Source organism: Balaenoptera acutorostrata, chromosome 11, assembly GCF_949987535.1.
Source record: "Balaenoptera acutorostrata chromosome 11, mBalAcu1.1, whole genome shotgun sequence".
Lineage (NCBI taxonomy): Eukaryota > Metazoa > Chordata > Mammalia > Artiodactyla > Balaenopteridae > Balaenoptera > Balaenoptera acutorostrata.
Genome location: NC_080074.1, coordinates 62,559,329 through 62,581,674, shown reverse-complemented (window position 1 = coordinate 62,581,674; position 22,346 = coordinate 62,559,329). Strand labels below are relative to the sequence as shown.

Here is a 22,346-nt window from a genome sequence, read left to right as displayed (position 1 = left end):
TCAAGTAGATATACATAGGGAAAAAGTCCTAGAACACTGTCAAAGCACTGACTGCTAAGGTGTAAGCAAGATGAAATGAGTACTGAGAGAACTGATGTATCATACACATTTAGCCCCTGCAGCAATATTACCATTACAACGCTGAGATTCTTCGTCATTGTTTTTTTGTTGTTGTTTGTTTTTAAATAGTTTTCCCTGCTAGATTCTCAGCTCCTAAAAGAGGTTGATGATGATGAGGAAAACCAATAATAGAGAAGGATGAGTTAATAGAGTTCATCAGGAAAAAGTTAACTGGAAGACCCAAAGTTGTGAACTGAATTCTTTGGAGGAAGGGAAGAGAAGCAGGGCCAAGTGAACGTGTGTGTTTGGGGAAGTAGTTAGTACTTACCGAATATAAGCCATTAAAAACTGCGAAATATCCCAGTGAATGAGTTTTCCTAGTTCTTCCCATCGTCACTCCCAGCTTCCACCCCCCCCCCCCACCTCTACCCTCCATCCCCCATCAAGAAGATCCTCTGTCTTCCTCAAACAATCCAACTGATGCAAGGAGCAAGGCTGGAAGGCAGAGAGAGCTGGAAGTCGCCACAGTACTCATGTCAGTGGCCCCGGAAAACTATATTTTTAAAGAATTCCATGAAAGGCTATACCCTTTTTTCCTAGTAACCCAAACCACGAGTTTCCAAGTAAGTTCTTTTTGTTGTCTAACCTATTTCTCTTCTCTGCAAATTTAAACTCTTTCCGAGCTCTGAAGATAAAGGGGAGGAGAAGGATGCAGGGGGCTGGCCTTCACAATAGCATTTAAGCCACACGTAGCTGAAGAAGTCGGCCCCGACTAGAAAATGTGGGAAAACCCGCTCTCCCAAAAGGCTTTAGCCCTCAGAGCGGCGAGACCCCCGCCGGCCGGCGTCACGTGAGGAAGCAGCGCGGCGAGTAAACTACAACTCCCAGCGCGCCTCGCGGCCCGCCGGCGTTACGCAGCTCTCGCTGATTGGTCGCTGGGGATATTTGAAAGGAGGGGCTGGCGCGGAAAACGAAGGTTACATTTTGGATCCTTGCGGAGTACTGAGTCTAGTGGTTAAGTCCTGCCCCTGGGAAGAAGAACGGGCTCTGGGACCGGAAGGCCTGAGGTACTCGTGAACGTATGTATGCGCCGAGGTGAATGGGGCCCCAGCGCTGACTTGAGGAAGAGGCCGGGCGTCTCTACGAGGGAGGGTCGGGAGACCTCGGGACGTCCTGGTGGTGCTGAAGAGCTCGGTGGAGGCCTCCGGTGTGGGGCGTTGGTTGGTGGGACGGGTAGTGAGGCTGGGGATAGGCTGGGAGGAAGGAATAGCAGAAGCGTCGGTTTATAACGGGAGGCCGGCGTCTTGGCATGTACGTTTTTCCGATAGGATTTCTGATGGGATTTTTTGCCCCCCGCCTTCCGCGGCCTTCAAGCCCTTCTCCCGCCCTTTATTTAGCTCCTTTACAAATCTTCTCCGCCTTCCCTAATCCGTTTTCTTTCCCCTAGTCCCGCGGCACCATGAGGAGCTTCAAAGGAGTCAACTTTGGGACTCTGCTAAGAAGTCCAAAGGAGGCTGAAGAGCTGCTGCCTGACTTGAAGGTGGGAGTGCTGTCTGGCTGTGGATACACCCGGCTTACCAAGCTGAGCTGTTTTGTTTTTTGACTTATTTGAAGAGATAGATTAGTAGGAGATCCACTCTTGAGCAATCTCCTTTTTAGTTCCTTTCCCTATCTTTTTTTTTTCTTCTTTGGTAGCCTCATTCACATCTTCCTCTCCTCCTAGGAGTTCCTGTCCCAGCTTCCAGCTGATTTTCCCAGCTGCCGATCTGATGCCGAGAGGAGGCAAGCTTGTGATGCCATCCTCAGGGCTTGCAACCAGCAGCTGACTGTCAAGCTGGCTTGCCCTAGGCACCTGGGGAGCCTGCTGGAGCTGGCAGAGGTGGCTTGCGATGGCTACTTGATGTCTACACCCCAACGCCCACCCCTCTACGTGGAACGAATTCTCTTCATCTTTCTGCGGAACACTGCTGCACAGGGAATCCCAGAGGCCACATTCCGAGTCGCTCAGCCCCTCCATACCTGCTTGGTGCAGTGTTCTCGACAAGCTGCTCCCCAGGACTATGACGCTGTGGCTCGGGGCAGCTTTTCTCTGCTTTGGAAGGGGGCAGAAGCCCTGGTGGAGCGGCAAGCTGCATTGTCAGCTCGGCTAAAGGCCTTGAGCTTTCTAGTACTCTTGGAGGATGAAAGTACCCCTTGTGAGGTTCCCCACTTTGCTTCTCCGACAGCCTGTCGAGTTGTAGCTGCCAATCAGCTATTTGATGCCAGTGGGCATGGTCTGAATGAAGCAGATGCTGATTTCCTAGATGACCTGCTCTCCAGGCATGTGATCAGAGCTTTGGTGGGAGAGGGAGGGGGCCCTCCTGGTCCTCTTTCCCCGCAGAGGGCCCTCTGTCTCTTGGAGCTCACCCTGGAACACTGCCGTCGCCTCTGCTGGGGCCACCACCACGCCAGAGCCACCAGGGCAGTGGAGAAGGCCTACAATTACCTAAGGAACACCAGTCTGGCCCCCAGCCTCCAGCTTTGCCAGCTGGCAGTTGAACTCCTGCAGGTTGGCGAGGGAGGACCCCAGGCAGTGGCCAAGCTTCTGATCAAGGCATCAGCTGTCCTGAAAAACAGCATGGAAGCACCGTCACCCGCACTGCGGGCATTGTGTGACAGCTGCCAATTCTTCCTCTCAGTCCTGGAGCGAGGCACCAAGGGGCACTATGGACCTGATGCCATTCTGGGCCTCTTTGCTTTTCTTGGCAGCTACTGTTGCCTCATCCGGCAGCTGCAGGATGGTGTGAGTTAAGGACCTAGGGGTAGGGTGGGAATGTGGTTCTGTGGACTCTCCACTGGGCTAGGGTCTTTGGTAAGATCTGGAAGCCCTGGCTCCCACCTTGGTAAGTTGCTTTCTGGACCATGCCTGCCAGCCAGCAAGCAGCCTAGTATATGCTGAGAGGGCAGTGGCCCATCCTGATGTCCTTCTTCCTACTCCCCGGGCTGTCTCAGCTCTCCAGGGCTCTGGGCCAGTCTTCTGCTTGGAGCTCCCTGTCCCTCAAACCAAGCTTCCCCTTCCTTCCTCAGGTCTGTGGGGACTCGTCCAAGCAACTGCAGGCTTTGGTTCAGATGCACTTTCAGGGACTTCACCTCTACACTACGGTGGTTTATGACTTTGCCCAAGGCTGTCAGGTACCATCTGGAATCAAAAAACCTGGACAGGTCCTAGGGTCTGGAGTTGCTTGACTGCCCTCAGTAGAGCTTTGGGGTTGCTTTGGCTTTGGGCCTGAGGTGGGGTGGACATCACCTTAGACCTATTACGTTTCCTCTCACCTTTTTTGTCCCTTCAGGAAGGTGATTTGGCTGACCTGGCCCAGCTAGTGGAAAGCTGCAAATCTACTGTTGTCTGGATGATGGAGGCCTTACAGGGCCTGTCAGGCCGAGAGCTGACTGACTACCTGGGGATGACTGGTTAGTGCCCTAGGGCCCAGATACAGGGTTCTTGGGAGGGTCATCGCTTGTTAGGCAGGCAAGTAGCACTAGCTGGATAGTTCTGTGGGGCCTCCCTATGGCTTAGGGAGGCAGTGAGAAAGATATTTATGAAGATCTCTGTATTTAACAGCAGGAGAGAAGTGATGAGGCTCATTTATCCTAGCAGATGTGAATTTTTTTCTCATTGACTTTGAAATCTGACTTGGTATTTGTTTCATGAAAATGTAGAACATTTATAACTTAAATTTTTTAAAACCAGGTAGAACATTCACATGATTCAAAATTCAAATCGCACAAAAGGGCATACAGTGAAAAGTCCCTCTGCTGCTCCGAATCCTAGTCACCCAAGTCCCACTCTGCAGAGGCGGTTAATGTGGTCAATTTCTTATGTATCCCTCTAGAGATATACTGTGTGTAGCTACTATATGTATATATACTATGTATATGTATATATTAACCAACAGGCATATATATTTCTCCCCACCCTTTTTATTGAAATATACATACAGGAAAATACTAAGATCATAAGCAGACAGCTTGATGGATTTTTACAAAGTGAGCGTAGTTTGTAACCAACATCTAGGTCAAGTAACAGAGCATGACATAGACCCCTGAAAACCCCTCTTTGTGCCCCCTTCTGATCCCCACACCCCAACAGTAACCACTAACTATCCTAACAGCATCAATTAGTTTTACCTGTTTTGTATTTCATAAGAAATTTCCCCCTCGGTTTTACAAAAAGCATACATAGCCCTTTAGTTTGAATTATATAAACCTAATGAGTTCAGTCACGAGAAGGTTTTGGAGAGTTTTTCATATTCATATTTTCAGGTTGAACCTGGCCACAGAGGTGAAAATGTCATCAGGAGTCACACAAATTAATAGTATGAAAATTCTCCCCGCAGAGTATCGAAGACCTACTTTATTTTCTCCCAGCCATCTACATCGATAGCCAAGAAGCTGCCTAAACTAGAAGTTAGGAAAATTGTATTCATTCAGTGAATATTTATTGAGTCCCTACTATGTGCTAAGCACTGTTCTGAGTACTTAGATATGTCAGTAAATAAAACAAAGATCCCTGCTCTCATGGAGCCATGTTCTGGTTGGGGGAGAAAGATCATAAACGGTAGAATAATTGCAGTACAACATGTGAGAAAGTGATCAGAAATATGGAGGGAAAGGAAAAGTAGAGCAGGATAAGAAAGGGAATTAGGAGGTCAGGGTAGTTGAGGGGGGCCAAATTACCATTTAAACAGGTGGTCAGGGACTTCCTTGGCGGTCCAGTGGTTGGAACTCCACGCTTCCAATGCAGGGGGTGCAGGTTCAAATCCCTAGTTGGGGAACTAAGATCCCATATGCCACGTGGCCAAAAAAAAAAAAAAAAAAAATGGTGGTCAGGGTAGGCCTCTTGCAGAGGGTGACATGAGCACAGCCTGGAGGGTGTCAGGGAATTGACCATGTGGAAACCTGGGAAAGGACGTCCCCTGGCAGAGGAAACAGCCAGTGCCAAGGCCCTACAGCAGGAGAGGGGCTGGCGTGTTCAAGGACTAGCAGGGAGGCTAGTGTGGCTTCAGTGGAATGAGGGAAGGAGAGGGAAGTAAGGGATAGGCCAGAGCGTTTCCCTCAAAGTGCTGACCTTTGGAGCAAGATGAAGACAGAGATTGGCATGTGAGGAGAGACGGGCCCTGTGTGGGAATGAGGACTTGGCTCTTGTAAAACAAGTGCAGAGAGGCTGGCTGGTGTGGGCTTGTCTTCCTGGAATGGAGGGCATGGGCTGACTTGGAGCATGAAGGGGACAGCTGTCCCGTTCTCATTCCCTAGCGATGGGGGTTCCTGGCTGATGTGGGGACTGCTGAGCTGACCACAGGTTTAGCACCTCTCTGCTGCCCCTCCAACAGCAGAGGGCAGTGGAACCATTCCTGCGGTCAGCTGTCCTCTCTCTCCCCTGCAGCCTCTTACACCAGTAACCTGGCCTACAACTTCTATAGTCACAAGCTGTATGCCGAGGCCTCTGCCATCTCCGAGCCCCTCTGTCAGCACCTGGGCTTGGCAAAGCCAGACACCTATCCTGAGGTGCCTCCTGAGAAGGTATGAGGGCAGGAGGGAGGTTATATTGAAGGGAGGAGGGGGCTCAAGTAGCATGAAAGGGCCTGGCCAGGACCCTGCCTTGGAGTAGAGAGTTAGGAGCTGCATGTTGGCAGCAGTACCTGGGGCGGTGTTTCCCAGACCTCACCTGTACTGTTATTTACTTAATTTTTTTGATTGATTCACTTTTTTTTTTTTTTTAAACCTCACCATGCCTTCATATTTACTTTTTTTTTTTTTTTTGATTCACTTTTTATATTTAGCCTTGTCCTGGGCCAGTGGTTTTCAACTTGGCTAGACATTTAGAATCACCTGAGTGAACTAAAAAAAAAAAATTCTAAAGCCTGTCCTAAGCTAATTGCTTCAGAATCTCTGGCACTGGAGCCCAGGCATCTGGATTTTTTTTTTAAAGTTTCTCTACGTGGTCCTTTGGGCAACCAGAGTGAGAACCACTGTCATAAAGCAAGAATACCCATGAAATGATAGGTTGGCTGGATTGGCAGGCAAGACGGGTCATAGAGGGCCTTGGGTTTCATTTGATGAGCCTCTCGATTTAAGTGGAGGCCTGGTATTGGATTGGTATCTTGGGCTTCTCGGCATCACTGTGGCGAATAAACAGAAGGAAAGGACAACACCAGGCACCCAGGTGGCTCTAACAGTCCAGGCAGGAAAGGGTGGGCGTCTGAACTGAAACAGCTTCCCAAGGGATGGAAAGAAGTGGGTGAGTGCAAGAAGTCAAGGATTAACCTGGAAAGTGACTGGTGTGAGGGAGGGAGAAGGAAGAGGCCAAGATGGTCTTGCCTTTCCGACTCAGGAGAAGGTGGTGATTTGCCGAGAAGCGTCAGGAGGAGGAGCAGTTTGCAGGGGTATGGGTGATGGGTATATGGGTGAGATGGGTCGAAGCCTCAGGTTGAGAGCACCCAGATATTTAGTTCTTAGGTGTCTGCAGGGCGGGGTTGGGGGCAGGAGGACCCTGAGCACGCACATCCGCCCCCATGGTACAGACTCCTTGCTTCCTTCTCCAGTTTGGTCTGTTTTCTTCCTCTGGTCAGTTGCACAGATGCTTCCGGCTGCACGTAGAGAGTTTGAAGAAACTGGGTAAACAGGCCCAGGGCTGCAAGATGGTGACTTTGTGGCTGGCAGCCCTGCAGCCCTGTGGCCCCAAACACATGACTGAGCCAGTCACCTTCTGGGTCCGGGTCAAGATGGATGCAGCCAGAGCCGGAGACAAGGAGCTACAGCTGAAGTGAGTTGGTGGGGAGGGGGACAACCATTTTTACCCCCGGATAGGGCTGGTTTTGGCACTCATGGTCACATTCATCCTCATGTCTGAAAAAGGCACTGTTTCCTCCATTCATCATTATTGATTGAGCGCCGACTGTGTGCCAGCCACTGTACTGGGTAGTGGGGGGACAGCGGCGACAGGCAATTGTTCTTGCTTTCACCACCGGAAACTGAGCTCTCAGCAAGCTGAGGCAGGGACTCCTTGGCCTGGGGCAGAGGCGCCATGCTTCATGGGCTCCCCGGTGCTGAGCCTGCCCTCTCTCAGGACGCTTCGAGACAGCCTGAGTGGCTGGGACCCGGAGACCCTGGCCCTCCTGCTCAGGGAGGAGCTGCGGACCTACAAGGCGGTGCGGGCCGACACGGGGCAGGAACGTTTCAACGTCATCTGCGACCTGCTGGAGCTGAGCCCCGAGGAAACACCGGCCGGGGCCTGGGCCCGGGCCACCCACCTGGTGGAACTGGCTCAGGTGCTCTGCTATCACAACTTTGCCCAGCAGACCGACTGGTGAGGAGGAAGGTCTGGGAAGGCCACTCTTGCTTCTTGCCCTAGCTCCTCTTACCCTTCCTGGAGCCCGTTTCCCTCTCCACGTCCCTGAGCACTCCCTTTAGTTTGTGGTCATGGGAACTCAATTCAAAGGATGAGGCCAGCTGTGCTGCAGAAGGCCCTTCCCAGGACAGCGTGGCAGGTATTCACAGTAGCCTGGCTTAAGTGCGTCTTCTCCCTATAGCTCTGCCTTGGATGCCATCCGGGAAGCCCTGCAGCTTCTGGAGTCTGTGAGGCCCGAGGCCCAGGCCAAGGATCGGCTTCTGGATGATAAAGCACAGGCCCTGCTGTGGCTCTACATCTGTACCCTGGAGGCCAAGATGCAGGAGGTGAGCATGGTTGCTGTGGGGTTGAGCAGGACTGGATACAGGGTTTATTTTCCCTGGTCCCCAGTAAGCTCGTGACAACCCTGTTTTTCACCCTGATCGCCCCATCCAGGGTATTGAGCGGGATCGGAGAGCCCAGGCCCCTAGTAACCTGGAGGAGTTTGAAGTCAATGACCTGAACTATGAAGATAAACTCCAGGAAGATCGTTTCCTATACAGTAACATTGCCTTCAACCTGGCTGCAGATGCTGGTGAGGGCCGTGAACGTAGTGTGGTGGGATAGGGCCTCCTCTGTGGCTTCCTACGGGTACCCCAGCTGTGAGAGAGGCTGCCCTGTGGAGTGGAAGGCGGGCACAAGGGCAGAGGCTGTTATGGGGAAGAGGACCACATTTCCCCAGATGCCCACACTGAGAGAATGGCTGGTCCCTTTCTTCTGACTTACAGCTCAGTCCGCATGCCTGGACCAAGCCCTGGCCCTGTGGAAGGAGGTGCTTACAAAGGGGCAGGCCCCCGCCGTGCGGTGTCTGCAGCAGACAGCAGCCTCCCTGCAGATCCTAGCGGCCCTCTATCAGCTGGTGGCAAAGGTAACGGGGCAGGGCATTGACACAGGCCAGAAACTCAGCTCCTTCACCTTCTTTGGCCTGTGTCCCTGCTGAGAAGTCATGTCATCCAGTGTGGGCTCTGTCACCAATCTCCCTGAGTTAAATCCAGGCTCCAGCGCTTACTAGTATATGGCCTTAAGCAAGTTGCTTAACCTTCCAAGCCCATTTCCTTACTTCTAAAATGAGGGTAATAATAATACTAACTCATAGCCTTGTTAGCATTCAGTGAGAAAATGCATGAAAGATGGTGTGTATAAACGGAATACTCAAACATTAGCCATAATTATTAGTAATTATCAGATAATTTGAGACCTGTATACTCAGAAAAAATACATAAATTTCTACAGATACAATTTTAAATTTTTACATGCAATGTCAGGTTTCAAGGACTCCCTGAAGCTCTTCCCTGGACCCCATATTAGGAACCTCTGAAAAAGGACATTGCACATAGAGGATCTTTGTTACTGTGGGCATTAGGTCATATTCCTAGCAGGAGGAGCCTGGGAATCTGCCTGAGCCCTAGATTTGAGTCTCGGCTCTACCACATACGTGTTATGTGAACTTAGACAAGCAGCTTAACATATGTTAACCTATTAGTTTCCTCATCTGTAATATTAGAATTAGAGTTGCTATGAAAATAAAGTGAGCTGGCACAGTGCCTGGCACATAGCAAACGCTCAGGAAACCCTGGCTATTGAAGACAACTGGCGTGTGGGCTTTAAAACAAGTGAGGGGGTAGGAGGGTTTGCAGACGCCCTGGCTGCTCTCCTCTCCGGCTCCCTGAGGATGGCCAGTGGTTCCTCTGTCTGGGTGTCCACATTCCAGCCAGGCCCTCAGGTCAGACCAAGGTCCCAAAGGGCTGGAGAGGAGTGGGTAGAAATGAAGGCTTGAGCGTGAGCTGGATAAATATGCTGCTTCTGGGCTTCCAGCCCCTGCAAGCTCTGGAGGTCCTCCTGCTCCTACGGATCGTCTCCCAGAGACTGGAGGACCACGCAAAGGCAGCCGGCTCCTCCTGCCATGTCACCCAGCTCCTCCTGACACTCGGCTGTCCCAGCTATGCCCAGGTGAGTGCCCAGCCGCGCTAGCCTGGGGCTGCAGGGGGACCTGGCTTCAGTGACCCAGCTCTCCTCTGAGAAGATAGTCTACTGAAGGAGTGGCTTCTCTGCCTTCTGCGCCACATTTGGCTGAAGGATGGTGAAGTGTGGAGTGGTTGGGACGCAGCTGGGGGAGAGGAGGCATCTTTCTCCGTCTCACTGCCAAACCAACCGTTCATTCAGTCTTACCTAGTCTGCACTGGCAATACGCTGCTAATCCTGGGTTTCCCAGCAATTTCTGTTGTCCTAGTTGATGCTTCTTGTTCACTTAGGGCTGTGTCAATGTAACCTAACTGGTCTCCTGGCCTCCAGTTCCTCCCTTTTCCACTTCCGCTACTAGCGGGATCATGTTAGGCACAGATCTGATCTTATCTCTTTCCTGCTTAAAGGATTACATTGGCTTCTCCGCTACCTGAGGGATACTGTCCAGATCCTTTACTCTGGATTGCACACCTTCTATATTCTGGTTCACTCTTTGTCTTGCCGCTCCACACCATGAACTTTATGCTAATCTGTACCACTTACTTTATATTCCTCGTATGTACCTCGCTGTCTTTGGTTGTGGTAGACCCTCCACCCTAAATGCACCCTCTCCCCAACTTTTTTTTTCCTTCAGCAAACCCGTACTTTCTTTCCAAGGCCTAGCTCAATTGTCTCCTCCTTCATAAAGCATTTTATATGTCCCCTTCTTCAAGGGCAAAATCAACCACTTTCCCTGGGTCCCCAACCACTAATGGCATTGTATCATGATTACGTAGGTATGCCCACGCCCCCCTGCCCCCTGCATTGCAAGCTATTGGATGGAAGGGCCTGCTTACTGCTTATCCAGCTTTGTCTCTCTAGCCTAGTGGTTAATGGAAAGGTACTAAATGAGCATTTTAGTGAGTGAGAGAATAATTACTACGTAGACTATAATATTTGAAATAATTTAATTGGACAAGGTCAACATTTTGCTTGCGAATGCTTTAATCCGCTCTAATTTGAAGAGTCTGGCTGCCTCTCCTCACCAGCATGTTCATGCACCCCCAATCGCTTCCTCAGTTGTACCTGGAAGAGGCAGAATCAAGTCTGAAGCTTTTGGATCGCACCACAGATACATGCCTGCTCCTTTCCCTGACCTGTGACCTCCTGCGAAGTCGACTCTACTGTGCTTGCCAGAAGGTGCTTCTCACTTTCTTGATCCCCGAAGGTCTTGGGTACGGGAAGGATTTGAGGATTCTCCAGAGAATCTCTCTGGCTCCTGAGGCTTCCCTGGAGCTGGGGAGAATGTTCGTGGCCCTGAGGAGCAGAACCATCTCGCCTTGCTCTCTCCCGTGGATCGTCCACCTGTGATTCTCTAGGAGCCATTCCATCCTTTTCGTCCTCTTCCAGCTCCCTCTGGGGCAAGGGGGAAAATCTGTCCCGTGACTAGAAACTGGGATGACACTGGCGCCCTCGACTGGAAATCCAGTGGGATCCAAAAGACTGGGCTTTCGCACACACTAGCTGTGTGACTTGGCTGAGTCTTATGCCCTTTCAGGCTCTAGTTTTCTCTCCAGCTTTTATCATCTGAAAAGCAGGGGGTTGGGCTACGTGATCTATGGGGGCACCTTGAGCTCTGAATTGCTGATCCTACCTCACTCACTGCTCTCCTCCGCCCCTTCCCCCTCCCCCCAGGTGGCTGAGGGTGCCTCTCTGCTGCTGTCTGTGCTTCAGGACCCTGCCCTCCAGAGGTCATCCAAGGCCTGGTACCTGCTGCGCGTCCAGGCCTTGCAGCTTGTGGCAGTCTACCTTGGCCTCTCATCAGACAGACTTTCGGCCTCCCTGTGGGAGCAGCTCTGTGCCCAAGGTGAAAGAAGAGGGTGGATGGCCCTCCTTGTGTGGTTTGTGTGTTGTGTCCGCTGTCAGCTCTTCTCTGCCCTCGTCCCCTCTTCTGTCCAGCTGCGTGGATGAGCCTACCTAGAAGCTTCCCAGAGCAGGCCTGGGATAGCAAATGAGTTTCAGTTTGCTTGCTGACTCTAACTGACTGCTTAGTGACTGCCCTGAACACTACACTGACAAGGATTCTGAGACTCCATGTAGCCTCGGGGGAGAGAGTTCTGTGATTGATTAGCTCTGTCTGCCTTAAGCGTGGAGGGAGAGGGTGAGAGCATGCTTTGCATTTGCTTTCTTAGTATTTGAAGGTGGTGGAAGTTCTGGCCATATCATCTCCCTTCTTGTCCCTCCCACCTTCCCCCTACACTTCCACAGGCTGGCAGACGCCTGAGATAGCGCTCATCGACGCCCATAAGCTCCTCCGAAGCATCATCCTCCTGCTCATGGGCAGCGATGTGCTCTCGGTTCAAAAAACAGCTGTGGAGACACCATTTCTGGACTATGGTAAGTCCGAGGAGGAGAGCTAACATGGGAGGGAACAGGCTAGCTGGCGGGGCTGGCAGTTTTGTCTGCAGAGGATCCAGGCTACGGGTCCTGGTTCCACATGATGATGGTCTCGTCTCTCTCCTTTGCTACAGGTGAAAATCTGGTACAAAAATGGCAGGTTCTTACTGAGGTGCTAAGCTGTTCGGAGAAGCTGGTCTCCCGCCTGGTCCACCTGGGTAGTGTGAGCGAAGCCAAAGCCTTTTGCTTGGAGGCCCTGAAACTGACAACAAAGCTGCAGATACCGCGCTGGTGAGTACAGGGCCCAAGAGGATGCCGATTCCCAAACCTGAGTGCCTACGACCTTGACCGTGGGTTCCCAAACTATTCCACAGATTAACATGTTATATTTGGATGGGTTGGTGGAAGAATGCATTCCATGGCAAATAAGTGGGAAATGTTGAGTTAATCAAGATTAGACGTTTCTGTTTCCTATAGGACTTATGTCCTCCAGTATGCTAACACACATTTTCAATCTCCAGAAAGGAGATCTAGTATACAATGTTTCCCTAAATCTCTTTGCCCGGAGGATCCTTTTGGTGAGGAGTGTGGTTTGGGAAATCCTGTCCTCAGGCATAAGGGTGAGTTGGTTTGAGAGATGAGTGTAGAGGGTTTTCCTCAGGGAGTGCTTGAAGTCAGCCTTAGGAATTAAAGGCCTTCTGGACGCTGGAAAAGACTGTGATGGCTCTGCCTGGGAAAGGGGCAGAAAGAAAGACTCTCCAGGAGGGCTTCCTTGGTGGCACAGTGGTTAAGAATCTGCCTGCCACTGCAAGGGACATGGGTTCGAGCCCTGGTCCAGGAAGATCCCACATGCTGCAGAGCAACTAAGCCCGTGCGCCACAATTACTGAGCCTGCGCTCTAGAGCCCGCAAGCCACAACTACTGAGCCCCTGTGCCAGAAGTACTGAAGCCTGCGTGCCTAGAGCCTGTGCTCCGCAACAAGAGAAGCCATGACAATGAGAAGCCCGTGCACCGCAACGAAGAGTAGCCCCCGCTCACCACAACTAGAGAAAGCCCGCGCACAGCAACAAAGACCCAACACAGCCAAAAATACAAACAAACAAATAAATAAAAAAATTTATTTAAAAAAAAGAAGACTCTCCAGGAAAACAAAGGATTCCACTAATGAGTCGTCATCTTCTCTCCCAACCAGGTGTGCCCTGTTCCTGGTGCTGAAGGGGGAGCTGGAGCTGGCGCGCAATGACATCGACCTCTGTCAGTCGGACCTGCAGCGGGTTCTGTTCTTGCTCGAGTCTTGCACAGGTGGGCAGCCAGGCCCCTACGCCCATGGGCGGTGGTGAGAGTGATGCACGCACTGCAACACAGTTTTACATGTCAAGCTTAGGTTCTCTTCTAAACCAGACTTACTTCTGTCCCAGGGCAAAGCTCCCTTCACTTCAGTCAGACCATTGGTGTCCCTCCTTCAGATGGGCTGTCCAGGACTAACCTTACCTGCTTCTAGTTTTCAGTGCTAATATATATATATATACACACACACATATATACGTATATATGTATATATGTGTGTATATATATGTATATACACACACACGTATAGACACATACATATATATATATATATGTTTTTTTGTTTTTCTGTTTTTGTTTTTGTTTTTGTTTTTGCCTGTGCCGTGCAGCTTGCGGGATCTTAGTTCCTGGAGCAGGGATTGAACCCGGGCCCCTGCAGTGAAAGCACTGAATCCTAACCACTGGACTGCCAGGGAATTCCCAGCACTAATATATTTTAATTTAAATAAAATTGAATATTCAGTGCCTTAGGTACTTGCCACACTTCCTGTGTTCAGTAGCCACACGTGTGGCTACTGTATGGGGCAGCACAAATGTAGCATCCTCAGAAGGGTTTAAGCTAATAATAAAATATTGTATTTATGGTACTTTTTTTTTTTTTCGTATCAACCACTTTTACCTGTAGTATTTCATTGGACCCACACAAAACCCTGGAAAGTTGAGTGGGAACTAGAGTTTTTTCATTTGTAAACTCAGAAAATTGAGAAATTCAATGTTTGAGGCCGGGATCACGGGGCTAGTCAGGAGCCAGAGACAGGATTAAGACTTGGGCCTCTGGGTGCCGGCCTTCTGGCCTGAGTCATGCAGCCTTCTGAGCTGCAGATATGGGGGCTCGGTGGGCTGTGCTGATGCATTGTTAGAAGGGAAGAAAATGTGGGCTTCCCTGGTGGCGCAGTGGTTGAGAATCTGCCTGCTAATGCAGGGGACACGGGTTTGAGCCCTGGTCTGGGAAGATCCCACATGCCGCGGAGCAACTAGGCCCGTGAGCCACAACTACTGAGCCTGTGCGTCTGGAGCCTATGCTCCGCAACAGGAGAGGCCGCGATGGTGAGAGGCCCGCGCACTGCAATGAAGAGTGGCCCCCACTTGCCGCAACTAGAGAAAGCCCTCGCACAGAAACGAACACCAACACAGCCAAAAATACATTTAAAAAAAAAAAAAGAAGGGAAGAAAATGTTAGGATTTTATCAAAAAAATAGTAAGGATGCTAATATTTAGTATGTTAGTACAGTAATATATATGAACAGTTAGTAAGTAAATAACATAGGTCGTTGGCCGCTGAGGTAGCTCAGGACACACTGGTATAATTTCTCCCAGTTTTGTAATTCTTTTTACACTCTTTCCTCAGAGTTTGTCGGACTAGCCCAACACCCAGACACTGTGAAGAAGGTCCACTTGCAGAAGGGGAAGCAGCGGGCCTGGGTGCCCCATCCTCCAGAGCTTCCAGAGGAAGAGCTTGTTCTAAGAGGCGCTGCCCTGGAGCTGGTGGCCACCGTGGCCAAGGAGCCTGGCCCTGTAGCACCTTCTACTAACTCCTCCCCGATCCTGAAAACAAAGCCCCAGCCCAGCCCTGGCTTCCTGACCCATTTGCCCACTTGTGACTGCTCGCTCTGTGCCAGCCCTGTCCTCTCAGCAGTCTGTCTGCGCTGGGCGTTGATCACAGCAGGGGCGAGGCTGGCCATGGGCCATCAGGCCCAGGGCCTGGATCTGCTGCAGGTTGTGCTGAAGCGTTGCGCTGCGGCCAGTGAGCGCCTCACCCAAGCTCTACAAGCTTCCCTGAATCACAAAGCAGCCCCCTCTCCTGTCCTGGGCCTCTTCGATGAGATCTCGGCTCAGGCATATGCACAGCTGGCACTGGAGGGACTGAGCCAGCTGTCAAACAAGAGCCTGGAGAAGGTCCTGGAGTCGGGGCTAAAGTTTGTGGCGGCTCGGATACCCCACCTGGAGCCCTGGCGAGCCAACCTGCTCTTGGTTCGGGCCCTTGCAAAGCTGGCTGGCCTCAGCTGCTGCACTCCCCGACTTTTTGCGAGCTCCTGGGGCTGGCAGCCACCATCAGTAAAGACCCCTGCAGGCTCAGAACCCTCTAAGCCTTGGAGCCAAAAACATTGTGGACGAAGACGCCAGCAAGAGGTCTCTGCTACCCTGCCACTCTCACATACCTCTATGAAAGGTCTGGAAGGTAGAGGACCACCCTGTACACCTAAGCCCCCAGGTCGGGTCAGGCAGGCTGGCCCTCGTGTCCCCTTCACCGTGTTTGAGGAAGTCTTCCTTACAAAGAGCAAGCCTGAGGTTCCCAAGGCCCCCAGGGTACAACAGAGGGTCCAGACACGCCTCAAGGTGAGATGGGACTGTGGCTAGGTGGTACTGGTGTTGAGTGGGGGTGATCCTGGAGAAGAGTTCTGCAGAGCAGGTGTCTCTGGAATAGCTTCCTAGGGCTGGGGGGGGACCTTAAGCTCTCCTGTTACTGCAGGACCCCTACATCTTCCACAGCAAGACCTAGTTCAAGTCCATCTTTGTTTCAGACAGAAGGGACTTTTCTTCATTCTATACGGTTCCTTTCCCTTTTCATCCTTCCTCCTTATCTTCTGTTCCTTCCTCCTCTCCCTCCTTCCACACCCCAGAGTTACTGCCCCTGATTGAGTGTGGCCTAATACCTGGGAGGTTGATTCTTAAATCTTCCCCAGGGGCCTCTGTGATGGCGCCTCCACAGCGCCACCTGCTGGTGGACAATGTATTGTCACTTGGCCCTTCTCCCTTTCCCACCATCCTAGGTGAACTTCAGTGATGACAGTGACCTGGAAGACCCTGTCTCAGTTGAGGCACGGCTTGCAGAGGGGCCCAAGGGACGAGGCACTGCTTCCCGGGGCTGGGGCCGGGGCCAGGGCCGGGGCCGGGGCCGGGCCAGGAAGGGCCCGAGCGTGAAGACAAACGTGGGGGCCGCCCCAGGCAGTGCCCCTGGGCACCCTGGCCTCAGTGGCAGAAGCCGGAGGGTCAAGAAGCTGGCATCAGGACATTGTGAGGAGCTGGGCCCTGAGATGATGAGGACCATCCTTGAGGAGGAACTGACTGACAAGCAGATGGAAATGAGCTTTGAGATCCTCAGGGGCTCTGATGGGGAAGACTCAGCCTCAGGTGTGATGGCAAGGGTGGAAGATAGATGTCCATGTTTTTTCGGGGTTGCCCTGGGGCCAAAACGTGAGAAATAACTGGTGCCAAAGATGGAACAGGAAGAAAGTTCTTTTGCTGGCTCTGGGACCAGACCCTAGAAGGGAGAGCAAAGGGGATGGCAGGAAGAGGGAACTCTACAGAAAAGTCGTGTTGTCTGCCCAGGTGGGAAGACCCCAGCTCCAGGGCTCGATTCCGCCATAGGAGAATGTGAGGTGTTGAGACGGGATGCCAGCAAAGAGGAGCTGCCCGTCCGGGGCCCAGACAAGGAGAGAGACAAGGATCTTGGTCCTCGGCTCCGACTCCCCTCGGCCCCCGTAGCCGTCAGTAAGTATGCTGACCACAAAGGTGTGATCGCTTGATCCCAGTGCCTTTCCATACTGTCCTTGGTTCTGGTTTTGGACCATCTGGATCTGGTAGCCTTTGAACCTGGGTTTGAATCCCAGCACTCTCTCTGCTAGCTGAACTCTAGTCACTCCACCTCTCTGAGCTTCAGTTTACTTAACTGTAAGGTGGAATTTGGGGAGGATGGAGAGAGTTGATGCATGTAAACTGCATAGCTCCCCACTTGGCACACTGCCCTTCATAAATGGTAGCTGCTGTTTTCCACGTGGGAGAGTAGATAGACACTCATTCTTGGAAAGTTCCTATCAGTTAGGAAGTTGGGGATTCATCTGTGTCTTGACCTTACTCTAGGTCTGTCTATCCTGGATTCCATCTGTGACTCACTAAGCATTGCTTTCCGTGGGGTCAGTCACTGCCCTCCTAGTGGGCTCTACGCTCACCTCTGCCGCCTCCTGGCCTTGTGCCTGGGCCACCGGGATCCCTATGCCACTGCCTGCCTTGTCACCGAGTCTGTCTCCATCACCTGTCGCCACCAGCTGCTCATCCACCTCCACAGGCAGCTCAGGTGAGTGCCCACCATCCCTAAGGTTTGTGCTGGGACAGACTGGGGGGAGTGGTCCAGACTCTGAAGGAGGCAGAACTCACCCCCGCTTGTGTTGCCTGCAGCAAGGCCCAGAAGCGCCGAGGATCGCTTGAAATAGCAGACCAGCTGCAGGGGCTGAACCTCCAGGAGAGGCCTGGAGACATACCCCTGGCCCGCATCCAGCGCCTCTTTTCCTTCAGAGCGTCGGGATCTGGCCACTTCCCCCAGCCCGAGGAGGAGAGTTTCCAGGAGCGCCTGGCTCTGATCCCCAGTGGTATGGCGGCAGGCATCAGTGCCTCTGCTGTTCTTTTATTCATCTTCTTAGGGAAGAGTTGGGTGAAGGAGTTTAAGGCATTAGTTAGTTCACACACAGATTTATGATCCTTATGGAAGGCCATGTCATACTTTTCCATTGATTAGACATTTCGTAGAGTTACCAGCAAATTCAGTGTCTTTCTTTCTTTAAGGGTAAGTTCAGGTGTCCAGGGTCTTCCTATGCTAACATGAAACATGTTCACGGATGATTTGAGTGCCTCACTGTATGCGGGGGGCGGTGGGGGGGAGAGGTTGTTAGTTTCTGTAGGGACACAAATAAATACAAAACATGGTCTCTGTCTACAGGGAGCTGTTAGGGTAAGGGAGAGCACCTTTGAACTTCAGTGGCCAGGGAAGTCTTCTAGGAGTTGTCTTGAGTGATGGACAGGGATTGCATGCAGAAGACAGGGAAAGGAATTCTTTGTAACAGCTGAAATAACTCTGGGCACGTCATGTGTGTCAGGGGTGACCGTGTGTGTGTTGGCCCTGGCCACCCTGCAGCCTGGAACCATGGGTAACACCCTCCTGCTGACCCGGCTGGAAAAAGACAATCCCCCAGTCACCGTGCAGATCCCCACTGCCCAGAACAAGGTTGGTTTTCTGGGCCGGGGAGCAAAGTTGGGCTGGGGCAGGCTTCTGGTCAAGCTGTGGCTGGGGGATGGAGAGATGGTGGTCACGTGGACAAGCAGAACTCTTACAACCCCATCGCCCTCAGCTTTCTGTGAGTTCGGCCCTGAAAGAGTTTGACGCCATCCAGAAGGAACAGAAAGAGAACAGCAGCTGTACTGACAAGCGAGAATGGTGGACGGGGCGGCTGGAACTGGACCGTAGGATGGAGGTGTGTGTCCCCAGTGTGGGGTGGGGTCCGGCCTGCCCTAGGAATATCTTCTCTCTCAGGGGTCCCAGGTTCTTGCTGAGCCACCTCAAGTCCTTTCTGGAAGTGTAGGCCTAAATAAAAAATTATGTCACTTGGGAAGCACTTTAAACAAGAGTCTGAGACTGGAAGGGGTTATGGCAATGGAATGTTTTTTTTTTTTTTTTTTTTTTTTTTTTTTTTTAAAGATTTATTTATTTATTTATTTATTTTTGGCTGTGTTGGGTCTTTGTTTCTGTGCGAGGGCTTTCTCTAGTTGTGGCAAGTGGGGGCCACTCTTCATCGCGGTGCGCGGGCCTCTCACTATCGCGGCCTCTCTTGTTGTGGAGCACAGGCTCCAGGAGCGCAGGCTCAGTAGTTGTGGCTCACGGGCCCAGTTGCTCCGTGGCATGTGGGATCTTCCCAGACCAGGGCCCGAACCCGTGTCCCCTGCATTGGCAGGCAGATTCTCAACCACTGCGCCACCAGGGAAGCCCTGGAATGTTTAAAGATAAGTACAAAAAAAGAAGTTAAGCCCAAGTATCAGCCTCCCGACCACAGCTTTCATTTCATTTCCTGGCTTTAGCTTTTGCCTACCTGTTCGTATTTGTCAAAACGTAGTGATTTATTACAAATCATCTTTTTTTTTTAAAGATATATATATATATATATTATTTATTTTTATTTTTATTTTTTGGCTGTGTTGGGTCTTCATTGCTGCATGCAGGCCTTCTGTAGTTGTGGAGAGCGGGGGCTACTCTTCGTTGTGCTGCACGGGCCTCTCGTTGCAGTGGCTTCTCTTGTTGCGGAGCATGGGCTCTAGGCGCGCGGGCTTCAGTAGTTGTGGCACGCGGGCTCAGTAGTTTTGGCTCGCGGGCTCTGGAGCGCAGGCTCAGTAGTTGTGGCACATGGGCTTAGTTGCTCCGCGGCATGTGGGATCTTCCCAGACCAGGGCTTGAACTCGTGTCCCCTGCATTGGCAGGCAGATTCTTAACCGCTGCGCCACCAGGGAAGTCCCCCTACAAATCCTCTTATCTATACTACCCCAGAGTCTCAGCAAATGAAAAATGTTTCTCGCTTCTTGCCTTTTTTGACTGGCAGTAGGATAAGTAAGACACATCCACTTACTGGAAGACCCATCTCCTCGTCTCCAAAATGTCGGTGCCTGTGGGGAAAGAAACTCCACTTCCTCTCTGACTGACAGTTCTGTTCTGCATTCAGGTTCTCACCACTTCCCTAGAGAAGTATGTGCTGGGCTGCTGGCGGGGGCTGTTGCTGCCATCCAGTGAGGACCCCGGCCCTGCCCAGGAGGCCTCCCGTCTACAAGAATTGCTGCAGGAATGTGGCTGGAAATATCCTGACCACACTCTGCTGAAAGTGAGTTGAGCAATCAGGGAAGGGGAAGAAGGTAGCCTTAACTTTCCCACCTGCCACTGAGGGTGGAGATGGGAGCTATGGTACTCAATGACCACTGTTCCCCCGCAGATCATGCTCAGCGGTGCCAGTACCCTCACCCCACAGGACGTTCAGGCCCTGGCTTATGGGCTGTGCCCAGCCCAGCCAGAAAGAGCCCAAGAGCTCCTGAGTGAGGCAGTAGAGCGTCTACAGGGTCAGACGGTACCAAGCAGTAGGCATCTTGTCTTGGTGCTGGACAAGGTAAGGAGCCAGGGGCCGGAGGGGCAGCGCCTGGTGGGCAGTGGGCAGCTACTCGCCACCATGCCCCTTCTGACTCCTGTGTACCCCTGGCTTGGGACAGTAACCTGAGTGCTCTTTGCCCAGGACCTACAGAAGCTCCCGTGGGAGAGCATGCCCAGCCTCCGGGCCCTGCCTGTCACTCGGTTGCCCTCCTTCCGATTCCTACTCAGCTACTCCATCATCAAAGAGGTGCGGGGTTCAGGGAGTGGGGACTGGGGGTGATTGGTGATGGGGCAAGAAAAGATAGAGAAACCTGGGAAGAGAAGAAGGAGGTCTTAGGAATGGATCAGCTGTGGAAAGGGGCTTGGGGTTTGTGGGAGCTTGGGCCCTTGAGCCAGACCAGGATCCTGATGACCACTGTCTCCCCATCAGTCTGGGGCCTCGTCGGTGCTGAGCCAAGGAGTGGATCCTCGCAGTGCCTTCTACGTCCTGAATCCCCACAATAACCTGTCAAGCACAGAGGAGCAATTCCGAGCCCATTTTAGCAGGTCAGGGGGAGAAGAGTAAGAAGGAGGGTGGGGAAGGGTAGCACAACACAGGGGCAAATGTCCTTTTCTCCAGAATCAAATGTTGCAGCCCACGTTCTCCCTAGTGTTCCTTCTGCCCTCTTTGCCCCATAACCCTTCTTACTCCTACCTTTTCCCTGTAGTGAAGCTGGCTGGAAAGGGGTGGTCGGGGAGGTGCCGAGCCCGGAACAGGTGCAGGCGGCCCTGACGGAGCATGACTTGTACATGTGAGTGCTCAGGGCAGGGAGGTGGGGAGAGGGACAGTCCCAGAGGGTGGGTATCACCACGGTTTGCTCTGGGGCTTTGGAGCCCCTGACTGACTCAGGACACCTCTGGAGACACAGCAGAGGCCTGGCCCTGCTAGGTCAGGCTCATCTCGCCTCCTTCTGCCACAGCTATGCAGGGCATGGGGCCGGTGCCCGCTTCCTGGACGGGCAGGCTGTCCTGCGGCTGAGCTGCCGGGCGGTGGCCCTGCTGTTTGGCTGCAGCAGTGCAGCCCTGGCTGTGCGTGGAAACCTGGAGGGTGCTGGCATCGTGCTCAAGTATATCATGGCTGGCTGGTGAGTCCTGAGGGGCAAAGTCCATCCTAGGTCCCCATCCCAAGTGCTTTCCCAGGTCTGAACCCTAAATCCTTCCTCTTTTGTGCCCCACCTCCTTCCTCCCACCCTACTTCCCTGGCATACCTGGGCCCTTAACCCTTTGCCATCCTCTATCATCCTCCTGGAACTATGGGTCAAGGGACTTCCTCATTGGCTCAATCCCTCTCAACTCACTCACCACCACCACCACCACCACCACCACCACCAGTCGTGTTTTCCTAGGTGTTCTGTTTTAGACCCTTACTTTGTATTTCTTCCTTCTCTTTTCCCAGCCCCCTGTTTCTAGGTAACCTCTGGGATGTGACTGACCGTGACATTGACCGCTACACAGAGGCTTTGCTGCAGGGCTGGCTTGGAGCAGGCCCAGGAGCCCCACTTCTGTACTACGTCAGCCAGGCCCGCCAGGCTCCCCGACTCAAGTATCTTATTGGGGCTGCACCTGTAGCCTATGGCTTGCCTGTCTCCCTGCAGTGACCCCTTGGAGCTCTCCTGTTGCTGATAGAAGCCATGTGACTGTTCTACCTCCAAACTTAGATTTGGCCCTTACAATAAATATTTTAAATGATTTTCCCCAGTGTTTTATATGAAACATTTCCTTTTGATTTAATTTTTAATATAATAAAGATACATCACTTAAACCCTGTTTTGTGTAGTTCCTCTGAGAACATTTAAAGAGAAGACTATTGCCGGCTTCCTACTGTGTGGTACTATAAATAGATAAGAATAGCTTGCAGGAGTTCAAGTCTGAGAGTGTTGGGAAGAAAGGCAAAACCAACAGACAAAGCTGGGCCTGTCTTGACCTCACCAGACAAAGCTGAAGGAGAGAGGGGCATCAAAATACTCTAAGTGGGGACAAAGGCCCAAGGAAAGGTAGAGATAGATCCATTGAGAGTGTCTTGGCCAGGTACCCTCATGTCTATCCTGTCTTCCTGCCCTCAGGTATCCTAGGAGTGACACAAGTTTAATGCCTCAGTTGCTTTGCCCCCCTCCTAAGTGGATGTTATAGGCTGCTGTCCTTTCCCCACAAACAGCTGTTACACTTGTTAGTGCCATGCACTTTAGCAGCAGATTCTGGGGGTTTCTGATGCTGATGTACGGTTTTTCTCTCTCCAAC

At 52.0% G+C, this 22,346-nt stretch overlaps 1 protein-coding gene across 7 annotated transcripts; it reads left to right on the top strand.

The window, feature by feature from the left end:
• The first annotated feature begins 1,018 nt into the window (after positions 1-1,018).
• ESPL1 (extra spindle pole bodies like 1, separase) lies at positions 1,019-21,864 on the top strand. Of its 7 annotated transcripts, none has more exons than XM_057556821.1 (31): positions 1,019-1,127; positions 1,508-1,600; positions 1,784-2,842; positions 3,127-3,231; positions 3,390-3,510; positions 5,483-5,619; positions 6,669-6,862; positions 7,166-7,405; positions 7,629-7,773; positions 7,883-8,021; positions 8,215-8,354; positions 9,302-9,436; positions 10,508-10,627; positions 11,123-11,294; positions 11,696-11,824; positions 11,959-12,115; positions 13,017-13,126; positions 14,520-15,508; positions 15,943-16,303; positions 16,502-16,663; positions 17,033-17,246; positions 17,348-17,538; positions 18,043-18,170; positions 18,295-18,417; positions 19,654-19,809; positions 19,918-20,088; positions 20,212-20,316; positions 20,500-20,615; positions 20,777-20,860; positions 21,029-21,193; positions 21,505-21,864. In XM_057556821.1, the coding sequence occupies exons 2-31, from the start codon at positions 1,520-1,522 to the stop codon at positions 21,704-21,706; spliced, it is 6,351 nt and encodes a 2,116-aa protein (XP_057412804.1). In that variant the 5' UTR covers positions 1,019-1,127; positions 1,508-1,519; the 3' UTR covers positions 21,707-21,864. The 7 variants fall into 7 exon arrangements, with proteins under 7 accessions (XP_057412804.1, XP_007179498.2, XP_057412808.1 ...); XM_007179436.2 differs by having other exon boundaries at positions 1,025-1,139; XM_057556823.1 differs by having other exon boundaries at positions 1,063-1,155.
• Positions 21,865-22,346: the final 482 nt, after the last annotated feature.